The following is a 20,603-nucleotide window of genomic DNA, read 5'->3' as shown; positions in this document are numbered from 1 at the left end:
GAAACCAAGCGACTGTTCAGGTCCTCGCAGACATTATCAGTTTCACTAGAACTAGAGGTCACTGCATAATGTTATGTGTAAATAAAACGACCCTCGTCTTACAATACAGTATTTATTGAATCCCATTATCTTACATAAGTACATTACATTAGAACATTATTTACAAACTCACATTAACATATTTACCTACTTACTTAGTTACCGAGTTGGTGAGTCTCACTCACGGTCTAATAATTATCTTCATAATTAAATCAAATATTAGTTGGTAGGTAGCTTACTCAGTGTGACCAATCATCAACATATTTTTATAATATTAAACGGCAAGGATCAGCCGTGATACAAGGTGATGGTAACTAGACTGAATGCTTATTTTGAGTCTAATTGATCTGATGGTAAGCAATCAGTACCGCACATGGACACCAACACTAGTGGTACCACAAGTACTTAGCTGGATTTTAGTCAAATATGTTGATGAAAGTCCACTACTACACGTATTGTATTTAGTTTGGTCTCCGCAGGCCGCGGTGTCGTCAGTGCGGCGCGGCGAGCCCGGCGAGTGCGGGCGCGCTCCGGAACAGGAACCGCGGCAGCAGCAGCGTGAGGAACCGGTACACCAGCACCGACAGCACCAGCAGCACGAACTGGTGCACGCGCCGCAGTCTGGAACAACACAGTCAGCATCAACAGCAGAATATAAGTGCCAACTGCTCGGCAAAGGCCTCTTCTCACACGGAGAAGGTCAATCCATATCACCACGCCTGGTGAAGGCGGAGTGGCAGCAGACTAAGGTCTGCAATCAAGACTACCCAGTAAGAGGGTTTCGGGCTCAATTCCGAAGTGTGTATTAAATTGGGCAGTACCTAGAGGTACAAGAAAATTAACTCGAGAGGCAGCGATGTCTTACTTGGGTGATCCGTAAACAAATGGCTAGGATTACGATTACTGACCTCTCGACGAACCTCCTGGCGCGCGGGATGTTGTCGTCCTTCTCCTTGAGCAGGAACTTGCGCGTGCCCTTCACGAAGTCGCGCACGTGCTCGTCCCAGCTGGGGACATAAAATATACACAGTCTAAATTGGGTATTGGGTAGAAAGCAGCACTCTCCCTCGGGGAGCCCTAGGTTCACTACTTAAACTGACAAACTTGGAAATGGTAATCTAAAAGTTACACGCCTTATGGATGCCACTATCCCTAAAATTAACTGTCTGGCCTTCCCCAATGACTTTTAGATCAATCGATCATGGCGTCTATTCGAAAACCTTTTGCCCCATCGGCCGTATGGCTCAGCTGGATTTTTTTCTTCTTTTTGAGAAGTTTTTTTATTCATATGATGATGTAGATGTAGTGTGTTGTACTCACTCGACGGAGCAGACGTCGAGGTTGTAGATGTCTCTGTCGGCGCGCGTGAGGCGGCGCCGCAGCGCGTGCACGTTGCGCGTGCTGAAGTACCACTCGCGCGTCGCGAAGAACGCCAGCACGCGGTTCATCGCCTGCAGCCGCTCGCTCACCGTCACCAGGCTCAGTCTGCCGGGGAAACACTTTGTACAGAGGGGCTACTAGATGGCATTAGTATAGACCTCGATTAGACGGCGATTCATCTAATAAAGCGTTAACTAGTGTCATACAATTTTGGTAGCTACAGCGATTGGACAAACGGAGTTCTTACCAGATTAGCGACATCTTAACGAGTGTAGCTCACCAGCTTTACCATAATGTGAGCTCTTTTTTTTGTGGGACAAGCCCGCCACAACCTCCCATACCGCCACACCTGTGCACCAGGATCTACACTACAACCATGCAAACACCGGAACACTGAAGTCCAAAGTCCCAGGGACATGAATGACTGTCTTGGATCCCGCAACGAAATAAATCAGAAGATGTTATTAGAGGGCAAGAAAAAGAAATAAAGTGAGTATATAAAGCAACTCCACAATTATTAAGTTACTAAGTGTAAACTGTTGTATCGATATATACTACACTGTAAGTGGGCGCTACTCACTGCAGTTTGACCCCGCAGAGCCGCGCGAGGTAGTCGGCCACGTGCAGCGGGACGGTCTGCAGCACCAGCTCCAGGGTCTTGTACACGTACCTGTGGGACATAGGATATATTGTCAGGACATTGTTATAATCATTAGCAGTGGGTAGCTATACAACCTACATAGCTCCGTCCCTCCCGACAATGGTCCAAGGCCCCAGTTATAATAAATGTTACAGACAGACAGAAGGACAGTCGGTGGGTACCTGTTCTTGATGCCGAAGGTGAAGGGGTAGTACATGAGGTGGTCGAAGGGGTGCGCGCGCACGTTGCGCACGACGCGGTCGCGGAACGCGCGCCACGTGATCGGGTTCTGCTGCGAGCACGAGTTGTACACGCGCACCTCCCCGCTCCTGCACCATACGACAATACTATTATATGCACTATACAGTATTATGTAGGAACAAATTACATCAGCAGGACCACACATATGTCATATAAGCAATGTATGAACACCGGGAATTACAAATGCGAGTCAGACTCCTATGAGACTGAAGTCGATGGAGATCACTTTGGGGAGGTCAAACCCAACAATGTTGACAAATTACTCTCCTACGTATAACACACAGACACTGCCGAACCCAAACAACACACATACAGCACTTGGCGGCAACTGTCCCAGACACTGCTTACAAGAGTAAGTCAAGAATTATTATAACAGAATGTACGTACTTGTCGGTGGCGATCTCCCAGGCCACGGCCAGCATGGTGTCGATGGTGATGTCGACGGGGATGAGGTCGGCGCGCGCCGCCAGGTCCAGGTTGAAGGCGTGCACCAGCCCCTTGCCGCAGCCCACCACCACGCCGCTGGGGCCCGCCAGGTTCTCGATCCACCCGGGGAACGGGTGCCGGTGGGATGATACCACTGCACATATACCATATTCATTGCTGGACTATAAGACTCCTCTACTTTGGATGACTTCCATATTTGAAATCCCTACTTAAAGGGTCCAAGTCAACTCAGAGAGCACTACATTGCCGGTAATTCTCGTCAAATAAATGTAGGTACAACTTAGTCCCCTGGGATACTGCCCAGGACAGGAGAAATCTCGTCATAACTAGAACGTACTTACGTACATAGCTTAAACTTCATAGCCTTCATCCTATTGACCGTGGAGAAAACCAACAGAGCGCTATCCATTACGATCATATTTCCAATCTCAGAATTATCATTATTACATGGATCTCCCACAATTGAAACTCCCAGGTAATTACATTTTGTTCTATATCGGCCCCCTGTCTGTAGGTACAACAAGCTGGTAGTGGGTGTGACGTACCTATGGAAGGCCGGACGATGGCGGTGGCGTAGTGCTTGCGCGGGCGCTGCGCGATGGTCGCCTCGGCCACCGCCTTCGAGAACACGTACGTGTTCGGCTTGGGCGCGATGTACCTGCGGACGAGACCTACGTCACTATATGAGATACAAAATAACAGTTAGATAACAGTTAACACATCGGTTGAACGAGGCATTTGAAATTGTAATAAGATACAGTTTCAGTAGAACTTTCACTTTCCATTTGATCCCGAATGGAAACCGAAAGCCAATTGTACCGACAACAAACTATAAATAACTTGTGCACAATAATGAGAAGTATGCCAGAAAAATGGAACGCCTATATCCAGCAGTGGGTGAACATAAGTAGACATGATGATGATGATGATCATGAAGGACAGGACGACACAAGTGCAGTGGGTGCGTGGTACCTGGCGGTGAGGTCGTCGAGCAGCGAGGGCGGCAGCGCGTCCAGCATGGCGCGCAGGCCGGCCAGCTGCGCGGGCGCCTCGTACACGCGCTCCTCGATGTGGCGCCGCTCCGCGTTGCTGTACGCCGTCGACACGTGCACCAGCGCCTAAAGCACACACACTGCATTACTTTACATGCACGGCTACTTGAACCGTTCGAAGGCATTCCTCGAATGGTTCAAGTTGTACTGTACAAAGTAGTTGTAGTTCGTACTAAGTGTCTACTGGTTTCAAGATACACCGGGCCCAATCCTTTCCTCTCCCCGTCCCCAATTCCTGAATCCAAATGCTCAAAAGGCAACGCACTTAGTATCTTCTCTGGTGTTGCAGGTGTCTACAGGCAGCGCCAGTTACTTGTCCTGCTCGTTGCTGACCTGTCCTATAACTGTAAGGTGACTATACTCCACTGACCTCGAGTTTGGGCAGCTGGTCGCAGAGGTCCATGAGCGCCACCACGGAGGTGACGTTCTGGTGCAGCGCCGTCTCCAGGCTCTCCCAGAACTTCACCGTGGCCGCGCTGTGGAACACCACCGACACCTGCGACACACAGACAGCAGCAACCTTTGATTAATGTAATTGCTGCATAGACATAACTGCGGACAGTTAGTTTAGCATAGATAGTGAGTCACTACTCGGGCGCACACGTCAATGAATAGGCATGTTTCCTACTAGTCTAATTCAATACTTTTTTCGAAACGACAAAAATGATATTTTCTATGAACTTTGTATGAAATACACTATTATGACGTCATACATTTTTGACGTCAAATAGCAGACTAACTTCTAGAAATTATCGAAAATGAAGTACGGTAGTTCAAATGTATGAGATTATGATTATTTTCGAATATTTTATTGTATTGAAAAGTTGTAATAATTTATTTTTGACCGAGTCATCATCCCTATTGTATATTACAAGTACTAATTGTATTATATATAATGTACTATTTATCATCACATAATCTGCGAAATACGTAATCATAAGATACAGCTTACCTCCCTGAGCTGCTGCAGCGCGGCGTCGTCCAGCCCGAGGCGCGGCTGCGCGACGTCCCCGCACACCACGCGCAGCTTGTCCAGCTGGCCCGGGCACTGCGCGCGGACATTGTCGAACGCCTGCCACAACATTACATAGTTCCGGAGTCAACTCACAGATGGCGACACATATCGGACCATAATTTATAAAGTGCGAGCCCTTTGACAAAAATGGGTCGGCTCGAGTGGAGTTAACATGGTATTATAAGAAATTGACGTAAAACAACCGTATCGTTGTGTAAGTGACATAACCGGAGGTCCAATCTTCCCCATCCGTCCCAATTTCCAAATCCTCAAAGGGTCAGCAATGCATTTCTATCTCCCCCAGTGTTGCAGGTGTGCGATTGCTTAGTCCCCCTAGGAAAGCGAGCCGGATCATCTGATAGTTCCCCCTGATTCTCTATTATTGTAGAAACATATGCCATGATCGTACCTGCGACTGCTTGAGCTGGTTGAGCCGCACCCGCGGCGGCTGTCCGCGCTTGTCCCGCAGCAACAGATGCACCTCCCCCACCTCAGGGCATGTATACAGCAGGCGCTCGATCAGTACCTGCAGGCGTACATTGATACATGTGGCATACTACGTAGCTTTCAAAGGATTTGCGAAAAAGAATTCACCTAAGTATGTTATAATCTAAAACAAAACTATATTTTTTATTTCTAACGGCCAGAATAAATACAACACAGGATCAATTCACGTTCCTGAAAGAAATTCTATCCATTGACCAATAGCAATCCAAAGACTTTGGTTAGCAAGGCCACAGAATACTACAAGGCTATGAGTGACTGCTACGCTGCGTAGCTCTCGTAGCCAGTTCGTAGCGGTTTCGTAGCAGCTTGTAATGTGACGTAGACATCGTAGTAGAACAATGAAGGGATAGCTTATATAAATTTACCCATTATAGTAGTTGCTATAATTATATGTAATATTAGATAGTGCAAGTAATGTAGTGGTTACCTTCCCGAGGAAGCCGGTGCCCCCCGTGATGAGCACGGCGCGGCCCGCGTAGAACCCGGGCAGCAGCGGCCCCTCGCCCGGCTCTGGCGCCGACATACTGCCTGTGTGCGAGCCCTGCAACATACATACACTGGTACATGGAGCATCAAAACACACAGTTCGACCATAGGTGTCCTCTACAAGTGAGACATAATAACATCATTAACTGCCTCACACTAGGATTTACTCCTGTGTCGTGGGTGCAAACATACAATTTTACATGCACATGACACTCAGACCCGAAACCACTACCTATTTGTGGATCACACAGAGTGTCCCGTGCGGGAATCGAACCTGCTACACGTTACGCGACGGCTAGTTGCCAAGCCACCGCGTAAACCGTGCAGTCGAAATTAGAATTGTATTTCAACAATTTCTGAATAAAGATTATAGTTTCCTTAGGTATAATGTCTGCAAGCTCGACCTCTGACTCCGTGCAACACATTCCAATAACACTTTGTTATTGTATTACATTAGTTGTGTATGATTGATTCATAATTATTTAATGAATATGTAACGAAGACATTAGTTACAGGTGACAGTAGGTACTACTGGTAGTAACGACAATACGACAATGTCATTCTAATATAATTCCATTACGATGACCATTGACTGATCAATGATCAACAATATGAATTAACATATTACGTAACTATCAGCATTATGACATGGGATAGTTACGAATGACACAGTAAAATGTCAGTACTCTGAGAACCAGTGCACATGCTCACACTGCTATACCCCAAACAAGTTACGTATTAATGGATCACACAGTTTCCCCGTGCAAAAAAATCGTAACCGCTACACGTTTCGCGATGGCCGATTACCACCACCGCGTAAACCGTGCAGTCGAAGTTAGAATTGGCATTCAACAATGTCTGAATAAAGGATTATTGTTTCCTTATAATGTCTGCAAGCCCGACCTCTGACTCCCTGCAACACATTCCAATAACACATTGTTATTGTATTACGGTTGTTAACTGTGATTAATTGATAAATCGCTGAATAATTAAATCAATTCGCAATTAGTTATTTTTAATGAATATGTATTATTGCAGGTGACAGCAGGTACCTACTACCGGCAGGTCACAGAGCTGATATAATATTACAACATGTTTACCTACTATGACACTATAATATGTATTGTAATATACATTATACAAATTATGTAATTACGAGTTATTACGACCAGTAAATGTCGCAGTCTTTTTTGAGAGGGGTGAAAGTCATCCAGTGACTTCTCCCGCCGTTGGCGAGGCGAGAGGGTAGTGTCAGACTCTTACTGACTTAGCACCACTCACAATCTACTCCTGCCTTTCGAATCCGGAGCCCCGGTAACCCGCTAGGTAGTCCGTAGCTTCGGAAATGTCTGAGTCTAGTAAACATGCTAGCTGACCACTGCTATTCCTGCCTAATGAGGTGATTATGATACTTATTACAATGTTTCCTATTATTTTAAACAAAAAATTAAGCGCAAAATCTTCCAAGTCCCCGTCAACGTTGGTTTTATCATAATAGTCCTGGTCGCCAAAGGGCGAGAATAGTAAGTTATGTATCACCTTGTGTATGTACCTCTACCTACCTACTTACGTATGTATATTTTGCATAACTGTAATAACATCGCTGAATATTGCGAAGGTCGCACGTATTTATACATGTATAGTGCCATTACTAGTAATGATATAACGATACTAAGTACCAAGAAGCAAGGACACTTCAGTAGTAAATACGAAAGCGAAAGTTACGAGTATCGCATGTACTCTACACGAGGGCACACACGTGCTCGCAACTCGGGGCTGAAACTCTGAACTACAGCGGGCAACAATCTACTGTTGGACTACGGGCCTCCTCTACATGAGCGGTAGGTAGTCCAGTCTACACGTTTACCTAGCCAAGCGTGGACTTTATGATGACAAGAATCTACATTCATCCGAAACGCAGTTTTAGATTAAGATTGGTTTTTGTTTCCCGGCCAGAAGGGACTATACCTAATCTACCGAGCAAATGTGTTATTCAGATGAACGGGTAACAAGGGCGCTTAATGTTGAAACCAATCTCAATTTCAATACACGGAACCTAACCTCGCATCCCTCAGAATCCATACAACCCCAATCGTAGCGTGTTTCACCTGCTAGTTTACAATATTATTACAAGTATGCTAATAGGGTAGGCTACTGTAGCGACCCGGACTGTGGACTACCTAGCGGGTTACCGATACCGGGGGACACCCGGCTCGAAGAGCAGACTAGGAACGGGTTGAGGAAGAGTTTGTGCTCTTACTGACTAAACAGTTCCTCTGACACTTTCACTGACGTATCCTCTCGCCACACGCAGACTGGGAGAAGTCATTGGAGGATAATATTTCCCCCGCAAAAAAAGTCGGTTCAATGTCGCCGCCAAATATACACATTATGTAAAGCCGGTGTCAAGGCCGCATGTTGCATTCATCGCTACACGGAATTCCTCAACCACACCCCGTCGGAGAGGACACCATATTGATCGCAGCTTGATGTTTTAGAGTCTTTCTAGGTAAATGTACTATCTAACACAAAAAGTATTATTCAAATCGGAGCAGTAGTTCCGCGGAGGTTAACGCGTTCAAACAAACTCTTCAGCTTTATATTATTATTCCAAGTTATTATAAATATCACATAGGAGTAGAGCAGCAGTACCCCTGTGTAATATAACACCATTTATTAACCAGTTACATCACGATTCCCGCGGGTCCAGTTTCTAAAATGTTCCTGAAACTGCGCCCGGGATCGTTTACTCAGCATTCCCACTTGTCAATAGATCACAAAACAACGTCACGCCTTTTATGTCCCAAGGGGTAGGCAGAGGTGTACATTACGGCACGTACACCGTAATAAAAGTGGGTGCACATTGTATAATACAATGTACACCCACTTTTCACCATTTGTGTTATAAGTCCCATGTAATAGGGGGTGAGCCTATTGTCATATACTGGACACAATTCCAGACTCCGTGCTACTACTGAGAAATTTACTTTGCCCGATCCGGGAATGGAACCCGAGATCCCTTGGAAGAGAGACCAACGAGGCCCGTGTTGTAGATAAATAGATTATGATACAATTATCACTTACCTTAGTTCTTGCAAACGTTACAACAAGCTCCCGGCGGTAGTCCGACACGCAGTACACAGCTTGTATCGATGTAGACGACTGACTGACTGACTGACACGGATGGTTCACTCTTGTACAGCAGTAGTATGTGACAGTCCACGTAGTATATGCGTGTACGTACAGTGGAGCAGGGTGCGGCAGTGAGGGGCGGCGGCCGGCGGCGGCGCGTTATATCGCCGTATGCTAATGTATGTATACTTATAATGTACTGTCGCCTCGCCCGCCGACACCGCGCGGTATATGTGCGAGATCGCAGTGTCTGTGTACGAAGTATAGTAAGGAGTGTTGGAGGCTCTATATTGCTTTAACCTAATGTAAATGTGAACTAACGGAGACACAATGTAGCTATTGTCTCATATACATAAAAATATAATACCGGCATACAAAGGTTAAGGGACTAAATCTGCACTAAAGATCGGCAAATAGCTTCACTAGCGGACTGACCAAAATACTGACACTTTTTATTTGACGTTGCCCTCTTGGTGTAATGATTTGACTTTAATAATAATAATACGCTTGTATTTTAGACCTTCAAAAAGATACAGTCCATAGTTGAAAGTTTACAAGCGTTTGTGAGCGCTTGCATAATATTTCTGTCTGCAAATATTTGCAGTAAAGTTAATTGTTTGTCCTCAAACGGATGGCGTTAGTAGTTACTAGTACAATAATATTATATTAAAGAAACAATATTGTTCATCTTCATTTTTTGACATTGTTTAGTTTTGCGCACACATTTTAAATAGGTAGAGAGCACTTGTCATAGACTCATGATAGATGTGGTGTGGTGATGCGGTGGTTGTGTTCCTGGGCGGGGACATAAAGTAAACGAGTGCGTACAGTATAACAAGATATTTATTTGAACAATTAAATAATACGATACTTGATGTTGCTACTATTTACACATTACTTCGTTACGTCGCGCGCTCGACCTGCGCACGTCGCGGAGCCGGGCACCTGGGACCTGGGAACAACGATACACATTAATATTTGAAAATACTAACACACTGAAACACTAGTCACAAAAATCATTGAATCTTACTGGTAACATATTGCCCAGCTATTGCTTCAAATTAGGGGTGGACCCAATATTGTGCCCTGAGGAACACCAAAACAATTCCAAGGAACGTCTAGTTAGATATAGTCGTATTATCGAGATTAGTCGATAGTTTTGTAATTACTTCTACTTGTACACATTGTCACACAGCGGGACATTACAATACTCTGTATTTAAGAACAGTTTTATAAGTATTGAATCTCTTGTCAATTTCGTGGCATTACCTATCGAAGGCTTTAGAGAAGTCACAACAAACGTAGCGGCGGTTACCAATTATTAAAGATTCTTAACTTTAAGCAGACTCAAATAATACAGTGTAAGACTATTAACAAAGTAAAATACAACAGTACCTCGTGTTGTGTCCTAGAGGAAGTTGGCGCCGACTCCGAACTGTATGCCGGGCGCGTGCACGTCGTGGGGCTGCGCGCGCAGCGGCACGGCGTAGTTGAGCTCGAGGCGCGCGCCGCGGCCCAGCCGCACCACCACGCCCGCGCCCACCGACACGCGCGCCAGCCTCAGCGACTCCAGGGACTCTAGCCCGGAGCCCTCTGTACAAGGGAGATTAAATCATTCAGCCTAAGCGACTACTTATGTAGCCATGTTAAGCTGGGCACTTTTAGTAATTTCCTTCCAAAAACTTGTCTAGTTTACAGTTGACATAAACATTTTGAAGAAAGTAAAACGTCAGCTGGTTATACAGTGGAGAGTTATACGGCAGCTACTCATCTGAACATATGGATCGTCATAGAAAATTTGTTAGAGGATCGTTTACGTATTACTGTTACTAAATAAAAACATCAGCTGGATATATTTATGTGGAAAACTCATCTGCTAGCGTCCTGCAGGTGCAACGTTGTCGATTTTATCTACTAGCTGACGATGTTGACAAAATGCTGTAATACAATGGTAATGCGAAACCGACATATACATAGATGTATAGTATAGTAAGTATGGAGTAGTACGCACCTGGCATGGCGAGGCAGCCGGCGTTGGCGAACAGGTGCGAGCGGAACAACGACGCCAGCCCCGTGCGGGAGCCCTGCGTCATGTATATATATATTGTATACTACATCGTGTTATACATGCATCGGTACAAGTGATACTAATGCATGTCTGACCTGGAAGGGCAGCGGCGCGTACAGATGTAGTCCGGCGGCCCAGTAGACGCGGCCGCCCGTGGCCTGGCCCTCGGCGTGCGGGCCCACGCCGCGCTGCCGGAAGCCGCGCAGCGAGGTGGGCCCGCCCAGGAAGAAGTGGTCGGCCAGCTCCGTGCCGAACACGTCGTGCAGCACGCCCACGGCCCCCGCGGCCTGCAGGACCAGGTCGCGCGGCAGGCTGCGGTTGGCCTGCGCGTGCAGCTCGGTGCGCAGGTGCGCCACGCCGCCGCCCAGCCCCGCCAGCTCGCTGCTGAACTGCACCCAGCAGCCGCGCGTCGGGAACATCGCCTCGTCGCGCTGGTCCACGCACACGATGTGCCGCAGGATCGACTTCATCTGCGGACCTGCGCACCCACGCGACATGTACGGTGGCACATACCCCGCCCCGAGCGCTGGGCAAGGGCCGGCGCTCACTGCCGACATGACACGGCATATTATGCTGCGGCATTCGATTGAAATCCCAACCACTTTCCCATGACTGCTACAGAAGTTACGACCTTATTTCAATTAGCCGTCCCATGTCGGCAGTGAGCGCCCTAATAGTAAAGTAATTACTCCAAGCAACTGAAAATATATAAGTAAACAATACATATGGTACTGACCGCTGCTCTCCCGGACCTTGAAGGAGGTAGTCTTGCTGAGGACGGAGGTGTCGCGGACCAGGCCCTCCCACTGCACGTTGTGGTGCGTCTGCAACACAAACACTCACTGACACTCACTCACTCTCTACTGGGACTATAACACAAAGAGCCATGTCGACCAGGGAGAATGTTGTATAGCAAGCGTCAATATACAAAATGGCTGACTAAAAACCCAGTGTGAGGCTGGCTGAGTGTGAAGCTGGCAGAGTTTGAGAATCAATAACAGTAACATTGAATGATTCTTTACTTATTATCATTATTTATAGTGTGAAACTTCTGAGTTTGAGACTGTGACTAAATGTGAGTCTGTAATTAAATGTTAGATTGACTGTAGGACTGAATGAGAGTAAGGTTGAATGAGTGTGAGTTTGGCAGAGTGTGATACTGACTGAGAGTGAGATTGACTTATTAATGTGATATTGGCTGAGAGTGTTTGTAGCTATTGGTATGGAGATACGTACGGCGGGCGAGGTCTTGAAGGCGAGGTCGAGCAGCGCGCCGCGGTCCAGCAGGCGGTACCCGGACCACGGGTACTCGTGGTTCTGCTGGTACACGGTGGCAGTGAGCACTGGTACCAGAGGTTTGTGCGGGAAGGGCTTGGTGGCCGCCACGCTGAAGTTGGACGACGAGCGGTAGCCCATGCTGTACTCCGCCGCCACGCGCTCGCCGCGGCCCAGCACGTTCGGCATCTTCACGCCTGCACCAGTACACCATACAATACAACAAGCGTGGTGGTTCATGCTCACACCTTCTCCGTGCGAGGATAGGTCACTTATAGGCCTTTGATGAAAACTATGGTATAGGGTGGTTGTCAAGCAGACAGATCACCTGATCGGCAATTTGACATTCGCTACACCAGAGGAATTACAAGTGGATTTTTGGGATTAAGGATTAAAGATTTGGGAATGGAGATGGAAAGGTTGGCTTCTGGTAACCGCAACGTATAAAAACACCTTAGGTGTTGCGCGTGTCCCCTGGTAGCGCTGATTGCTTACCATCAGGTGTCCCGTCTGCTCGTATATAGTATAACTAGCTTTTGCCCGCGGCTTCGCTCGCGTTAAGAAGTATTATTATTAATTAGGTATGGTTTTTGCGGCTTTACTTTTGTTTAGCGTGTGTAAAAAATTAGGGCCTACAAAACTTCTTTGTACACAATATTCTTTACTAATCTGTCATTAGGCGCTACGCCTTAGTAGCTTTAGCATGCAAAGTCTCAGTCTGATTGGTTTTAAATAGTCAAAGTTTAATACAAACTTTCATCCCCTATTTTAACACTTTGGTGGTAGAATTGATCAAATCCTTTAATACGGGATTCCTACGTCATAACATCTACCTGCATGCCAAATTTCAGCCAAACCCGTCCAGCGGTTTAAGCTGTGAGTCGATAGATCACTGTGTCAGTCAGTCAGTCAGTCACCTTTGAGTTTTATATATTTAGAAGATATGGTAGTGTCCACTCACCCAGGACCAGGTTCCCCTCGTTCTCGCTGACGGTGGTGTTGATGCCGCCCACCACGCGGGACAGCTCGCGCACCTGGAACGTCACCTGCACCCGCCGCACGAGACACGGTGGTACATTACATTATATTTACTTCAAATATAATTATCATAGCGTTCGGAACATAACATGGCCAAATTGTGTCGTGGTCAGGTTTGTTGTTTTATTGTTACTTTAATATTCGTCTCAGTCAACAGGATTGCAACTACACGATAGCAACAACTCTACAGTGTATGAGGAATAATGACAAAATAGGGAACACACAATGCGTCGTTTTACTAGTACTAAGACAGAATGTTGCCATGCTCCGGGGGCCGGGTATAGTACTTTAGTCTCTCCATCGACAGACTTCATTACATCAGTACTATCCCCCCCCCGGTACATGTCCCCCCACATTACAAAGTACACAGTACACTATATGACGTACCTCGAGTCCCTCGGGCGTGGCGCCGGGCCCGGAGGACACGTCGATGAACACATTGTGTACATGTCCCCCCAAGTACAATGTACACTACTACACAGTACACTATATAATATGTTACCTCGAGTCCCTCGGGCGTGGCGCCGGGCCCGGAGGACACGTCGATGAACACATTGTGTACATGTCCCCCCAAGTACAATGTACACTACTACACAGTACACTATATAATATGTTACCTCGAGTCCCTCGGGCGTGGCGCCGGGCCCGGAGGACACGTCGATGAACACATTGTGTACATGTCCCCCCAAGTACAATGTACACTACTACACAGTACACTATATAATATGTTACCTCGAGTCCCTCGGGCGTGGCGCCGGGCCCGGAGGACACGTCGATGAACACATTGTGTACATGTCCCCCCAAGTACAATGTACACTACTACACAGTACACTATATAATATGTTACCTCGAGTCCCTCGGGCGTGGCGCCGGGCCCGGAGGACACGTCGATGAACACATTGTGTACATGTCCCCCCAAGTACAATGTACACTACTACACAGTACACTATATAATATGTTACCTCGAGTCCCTCGGGCGTGGCGCCGGGCCCGGAGGACACGTCGATGAACACATTGTGTACATGTCCCCCCAAGTACAATGTACACTACTACACAGTACACTATATAATATGTTACCTCGAGTCCCTCGGGCGTGGCGCCGGGCCCGGAGGACACGTCGATGAACACGCCGATGTCGCGGAAGCAGCCCATCGCGTCCAGCGCGCGCCGGACCTGCATACATACATATATACTATATTAGAGAACTATTTATTCGAGGTGTTATGTAGTAACAATATTGTGTCAGGTGTAGGTGGGGTGTGTTACTGTTAGTGCATTTAAAATAAACATTATTGTATTATACGGCCTTGTGATGACGCCAGAGTTCACCACCCGCCCTTTTCCCGCCGGGTGTCTCATAACCGGACTAAGGCACTACGTATTTAACAGAGACCGAGCAGCAACGTTATCGATCGCGATCTTATTTTTAAGCTGAGATCTCCTACTCTTTAGCAAAGTGCGTGGAAATTATGGTATACAGGCTGTGATGTGGAGGATGACTGATGGAAGATCTGCTAAGCCAATACATGTGTGTGTGTGTGTGTGTGTGTGTGTGTGTGTGTGTGTGTGTGTGTGTGTGTGTGTGTGTGTGTGTGTGTGTGTGTGTGTGCGCGTGTGACCTTGTGCGCGCGCAGGATGACGTCCTCGAAGTCGGTGGCGTGGAAGAGGTCGTCGACGGTGTGTGTGTGTGTGTGTGTGTGTGTGTGTGTGTGTGTGTGTGTGTGTGTGTGTGTGTGTGTGTGTGTGTGTGTGTGCGTGTGACCTTGTGCGCGCGCAGGATGACGTCCTCGAAGTCGGTGGCGTGGAAGAGGTCGTCGACGGTGTGTGTGTGTGTGTGTGTGTGTGTGTGTGTGTGTGTGTGCGTGTGACCTTGTGCGCGCGCAGGATGACGTCCTCGAAGTCGGTGGCGTGGAAGAGGTCGTCGACGGTGTGTGTGTGTGTGTGTGTGTGTGTGTGTGTGTGTGTGTGTGTGTGTGTGTGTGTGTGTGTGTGCGTGTGACCTTGTGCGCGCGCAGGATGACGTCCTCGAAGTCGGTGGCGTGGAAGAGGTCGTCGACGGTGTGCGTGTGTGCGTGTGTGCGTGTGTGCGTGTGTGCGTGTGTGCGTGTGTGCGTGTGTGCGTGTGTGCGTGTGTGCGTGTGTGCGTGTGTGCGTGTGTGCGTGTGTGCGTGTGACCTTGTGCGCGCGCAGGATGACGTCCTCGAAGTCGGTGGCGTGGAAGAGGTCGTCGACGGTGCTGCGGATGATGTCGTCCTTCGTGCGGTTCAGCCCGTCCACGTGCACGCGGTCCACGCGCGCCTGCAATAGTACACATACTATAGTATAATATTACTGACTAGTTATATTAACTACTCGGCGGACGGTAGTAGGGAGTACCGACAACACTGTTATATAAATGACATTGGGTAAAGTATGCACTCGTATTTTACACTTATTACAATGAAAGTTTTACAATCGTTAAAACACAATGCATGAAATACTATATTTTCCTAAATAAAATTGACTAGATTAGCAGTGGTCGAGGTTACACGTTAGTACACTACAGGGGGCGCTGCACTCACGCGAGTGTACACCACGTCCGACTCCAACACCTGCGGAGATTCAATGGTTACAAGCTATCAGTAGCCACTGGTCAGTCAGCACTGTACCCGCAGCACTGTATCACTGTACATACCCGCACTCCGTTGAGTTTGATGGTGGGCTTGGAGATGGGCTCGTCGTCCATCTCGAGTGGCTCCTCGAACTCAAACAGTCCCCCGCCCACCTCGCCCACGCTGTCGCCGCCCGCGGCCTGCAATATCATAAGCAACATATTATCCATTACTTTACTACAACTTTAACATTTCTAGAATACAACACAATATCCACCTTTATATTCCTACAGATACAATACCAGCCGACTATGATCAACAGAATTATTATTTAACTGAACTTTAAAAGAGACCGAGCTGTGTTTGTTTTCATGTTTATGGTCAGATTATTTATAAAAAATACCATCTCATTTATTTAAAATGTTTACTTATAAAAGTGTTAGTTTGCCAACTATTTAGTATAATAAAAACAATTTTAAAACATTTCGTCATTTCATAAGCGATTGCACACATATTTACAAAGACTGACTGAGAACATATTTAATAACATATTGAATTCATGAAATAATCCGTTTGCAGTTTGTCAGCTGTGAGTATCTCTGCATACCCCTCTTTGAGGGGTAAAAGGTGCAATGATATAATGTCTTTGGTGGTTGTTGCCATCATAATTACATTCACACATGTAACTGGAGACGCTCACCACAGTTTGTGTTAAGAAAATGTAAAAGTTTATAACTTGATAAATGAATGTAAACAACTATTCGTGGTAGTTACTGACTGAGTTTGTATTGTCTGGTAGCAATAGGACGTGTTACTAGTAGTACTCGAGTTACATACTCCATGTAACTTTATAACTGAGTGGGGAACTTGATACAATACATCGTGAGCTGAGAGGAGACTCGCACGTCCTGCTCAAGCACAGCGGCGACTGGCCCGTGCCAGCCACGTACTGGACACTGGGAGCTAACGCCAGGAGACCTGCCCAGGCTACACACACAGCAAGCAAACGAGAGCCGAGCCAGCAGCTCCCGAGCAATATATAACCTCACAGCGTCGAACCAAACTCCGCGCGGACGTTACCTTGGCGTGTACTGTTCCCATCGCGACAATGTTGCACTAATTCTAAGCAGGAACTAGGTCTCTCAAGAATAACAAAATAGTAATTTGGAATTTTTATATTTTGAAATTACATAAACAACAGTTTTGACAGCTAACCTAATAATTTTGTATAATGGCAACACTATGAAACTGTCATCGTCAAATATTTTAATAAAAAAAAAGAATAGAAAAATTCAATTTATTTAATTTTACCTAATGTAAAATACAAGAAAAAAATTTAAAACGTAAATACATAGTTATGAAAGCTCAGCATCAAATCACTGTTGGCCTGGCAATAATAATACGTTTCATTTTACGGTTCTCTCTGAGTACTTGGATGCATATTGTAAGGCGGTAGACGATAGGCGGTAGAGGCACAGAATAATAAGTAAAGTAGTATGGAGGCTGAGTCACCCTCGTCCGTAGGAGAGCACCCAAATAAAAACGAAACCCTACACGTGGCCTCTGGGTGGTGCTAATCAGGTGACACTCTGGTGGTAGGCTTCGGCCGACGGCATTATAACCACCCACCGAGCAAAACCGTGTCGCCAAGCGGCCTAGCCGTGTTCCGCCACGATGCTCGGTGAAGCCGTATGAGAGGATGGGTCGAGATGTTTGCTCCACTATGGGTAGACCGATCTGGCGCGCGCTGGTGTAGCTTCATCGGGTGGCCAGTCGCGGAGGGTAGCGGGATCCGAGGCACGGTGCACCGCTGGCCGACCGCAGATAGTTGGGGGCCCAATTAGCGTGCTAGCCACACGTGAAAGGCTGCCCCGCCATCTAGCGAAAAATCCCATGGATACGCCATCGTGCCGGTTGGCGACCGGACGAGAGGGCCCGATGGATATCCATGGGGGGCTCGGGCGTCCCCGCAGTCTCCAGGCTGGCCTCCCAATGATGTAGCTAACTGCGGCGCGCGTCTGGGGTCGCCTGTGTGGAGGAACATTTCACTGCCATCCTCTCAGCAACCTCATACTCATAAAATGAAAACAAGAGCAAAGAAAAGGGTTCAACAGCGGCTGCACTCCTCTCCCTCAAAGTGCACCTCTCAAATATTCGAGGCTTGCACTCAAATATCAATGCGGTCCATCACCACCTAGAGACCGAGAACCCCACGCTCTTGTTTCTCTCGGAGACCCAGATCAGATGTCCGTCGGACGTATCATACCTGAACTACCCAGGCTTTTCCCTGGAGCACAATTTCGTTCCCCGCGCAGGCGTATGCCTATACGTCCAAGACGGCATCTGTTACCGGCGTCTCCGAAACTTTGAAGACCCCAGTTTTTCAACCTTGTGGATACTGGTGGACACAGGGATGGAGAAAATTCTCTATGCCTGTGTCTACCGGTCGCACAGCGGAGATTTGGAGACGACCAGATTAGCTCAACACCTTGTGGAGACGGCGGATGCGGCTCGGCAGAGGTACCCTTCGGCCCAGTTGGTGTTACTGGGGGACTTTAACGCCCATCACCAGGAGTGGCTGTTCCCATACCAGTGCACTGACCATGCTGGGAGGGAAATGCGTAAGCTTGCGCTAACGCTTGGCCTGACCCAGCTGGTCCAGGAGGCCACAAGGGTGCCCGATGTCGACTCGCACACTGCCAACTGCTTAGACCTTCTGCTGACAACTGATCCAGACAGCTACTCGGTGTCAGTTTCTTCACCCTTGGGTAGCTCTGACCACTGTCTGGTGAAATCCGTATCCACGTACTCCCCACCGGATCCTTGTCCCAGAGGATCTCGGCGGATGTGGCGGTACAAGTCAGCAGATTGGGATGGGATGCGATCTTTTTTTGCATCCTATCCTTGGCGGCCTGTCTGCTTCTCTACTGAGGACCCGTCAGCTTGTGCGGATGCCATAACGGGGGTGTTGCGTCAGGGCATGGAATACTACATTCCATTCTCGGATGCGACATCTTTCGGTGGGACTCGTCCATGGTTCGATGCCGACTGCAGACGTGCTGAAGCGCGAAAGCATGCGGCATACTTGGCATGGGCGGATGCCAGGCGTCGTAGGGCTGACGACATTCTTCAGAGGAAGAGAGCCTATAACCGGGCTGCCAAGTCATGCAAAAAGGCATTACGGATGGCTCGGTTCAACCACATTGGCCGAATAGGGAACAAACTGGCTTCTTACCCAGCGGGTAGTAAAGCGTTTTGGTCCCTGGCCAAGGCGGTTGAATCGAACTTCTGCCGCCCTTCACTCCCACCTCTCCTGGGGCCTAACGGGACACTGGCACACACCGCGGTAGAGAAAGCGAACCTGTTTGCTTCTCTATTTGCGGAATCTTCACGTCTTGATACTGGTGGCGCTTTGCCTCCTTCTCTCCATAGAGTTTGCGAGACGAATATGTCAAAAATTCGCATACGACAGAAGGAGGTATATAAGACGTTGCGTAATCTTGACGTGAACAAGGCCAGTGGCCCCGACGGAATCCCAGCCGTGGTTTTAAAAATCTGTGCGCCTGAGTTGTCTCCAATCCTGACACGCCTGTTTCGACTTTCTTTGGAGACTGGTCAAGTGCCGGTTGCATGGAAGCTAGCCAACGTGCAGCCTGTGCCCAAAAAAGGTAGTCGTGCCGACCCTAATAATTACCGGCCAATCTCGGTCACGTCCATACTCTGCAAGAGTATGGAACGTGTACTTAACAACAGGCTCCTGGCATACCTTGAAGGTAACGACCTCCTCAGTGATCAGCAGTATGGGTTTCGCCGCAACCGATCCACTGGGGACCTTCTTGCGTATGCCACCCACATTTGGAGCGAGGCCATCGAGAAGCACGGGGAGGCAATAGCGGTCTCTCTCGATATATCGAAGGCCTTTGACAGGGTTTGGCACGACAGCCTTATCGGCAAGCTTCCTGCATATGGACTTCCCGCTGATCTGTGCAGATGGATTGCAGACTTCCTGAGGGATCGGTCAATTCGAGTAGTCATTGATGGCTGCTCGTCTGACCAATTTGGCATCAACGCCGGAGTCCCTCAGGGGTCAGTACTTTCAGCAACGCTCTTTTTGCTGCACATCAACGACCTGCTTAAGCCCGGTATCTTTGGGTATGCAGATGACAGCACAGTTGTTGAAAGGTATGTGTCCGATGCGCGGAGTAGCGGAACACAGATCCGGTCTCTAAGAGAATCCATGGTCGAACGGTTGAACTCGTCCTTGAAGGCGGTTTCCGATTGGGGTGACGCCAACTTGGTCAAGTTCAACGCTACCAAAACCCAGGCGTGTCTATTCTCTGCCAAACGGAGTCAATTTCCGCTGGCTCCGACTTTCCGAAATGTGTCCGTTCCGGTAGCGGATCGTCTTGAGCTTCTGGGCGTAACTCTATCGCCAACGCTTAACTTCGGCTCTTATATAGAGTCGAAGGCGCATCTGGCTGGTAGGAAGTTGGGTATCCTCTCGAAGGTGAGACGGTACTTCACACCGAAACAACTGCTGAGCCTGTACCAAGCGCAGGTTCGGTCATGTATGGAGTACTGTTCTCACCTTTGGGACGGCTCGGCCAAATACCAGCTGGATGCGCTCGAACACATTGAAAGGCGTGCCAAGAGGCTCATCAATGACGATGCG

At 47.9% G+C, this 20,603-nt stretch overlaps 2 protein-coding genes across 5 annotated transcripts; both read right to left on the bottom strand.

Annotated features, from left to right (window-relative positions):
* Positions 1-97: 97 nt before the first annotated feature.
* On the bottom strand, positions 98-9,117 carry LOC118280439 (putative fatty acyl-CoA reductase CG5065). Its single transcript, XM_050701996.1, has 13 exons — positions 8,912-9,117; positions 5,769-5,882; positions 5,244-5,360; positions 4,772-4,891; positions 4,190-4,315; positions 3,740-3,885; positions 3,313-3,425; positions 2,708-2,900; positions 2,242-2,388; positions 2,000-2,089; positions 1,360-1,524; positions 948-1,046; positions 98-660 (listed from the first exon to the last, which is right to left on the bottom strand). Exons 2-13 carry the CDS (start codon positions 5,862-5,864, stop codon positions 531-533), a joined length of 1,542 nt encoding a protein of 513 aa, XP_050557953.1. The 5' UTR covers positions 5,865-5,882; positions 8,912-9,117; the 3' UTR covers positions 98-530.
* Positions 9,118-9,784: 667 nt separating this feature from the next.
* On the bottom strand, positions 9,785-17,174 carry LOC118280438 (sorting and assembly machinery component 50 homolog). Of its 4 annotated transcripts, XM_050701992.1 has the most exons (12): positions 17,012-17,174; positions 16,015-16,131; positions 15,902-15,931; positions 15,516-15,638; positions 14,303-14,513; positions 13,264-13,348; positions 12,264-12,499; positions 11,764-11,851; positions 11,123-11,505; positions 10,971-11,043; positions 10,355-10,552; positions 9,785-9,911 (listed from the first exon to the last, which is right to left on the bottom strand). In XM_050701992.1, the coding sequence occupies exons 1-12, from the start codon at positions 17,030-17,032 to the stop codon at positions 9,854-9,856; spliced, it is 1,623 nt and encodes a 540-aa protein (XP_050557949.1). In that variant the 5' UTR covers positions 17,033-17,174; the 3' UTR covers positions 9,785-9,853. The 4 variants fall into 4 exon arrangements, with proteins under 4 accessions (XP_050557949.1, XP_050557950.1, XP_050557951.1 ...); XM_050701993.1 differs by lacking the exon at positions 15,902-15,931; XM_050701994.1 differs by lacking the exon at positions 9,785-9,911 and having other exon boundaries at positions 10,357-10,552; positions 14,418-14,513.
* Positions 17,175-20,603: the final 3,429 nt, after the last annotated feature.

The sequence above is a fragment of the Spodoptera frugiperda genome, chromosome 21 (genome assembly GCF_023101765.2).
Source record: "Spodoptera frugiperda isolate SF20-4 chromosome 21, AGI-APGP_CSIRO_Sfru_2.0, whole genome shotgun sequence".
In the NCBI taxonomy this organism is placed as follows: Eukaryota; Metazoa; Arthropoda; class Insecta; order Lepidoptera; family Noctuidae; genus Spodoptera; species Spodoptera frugiperda.
Note: the sequence above shows the minus strand (reverse complement) of the source record. Positions and strands in the feature narration are given on the sequence as shown.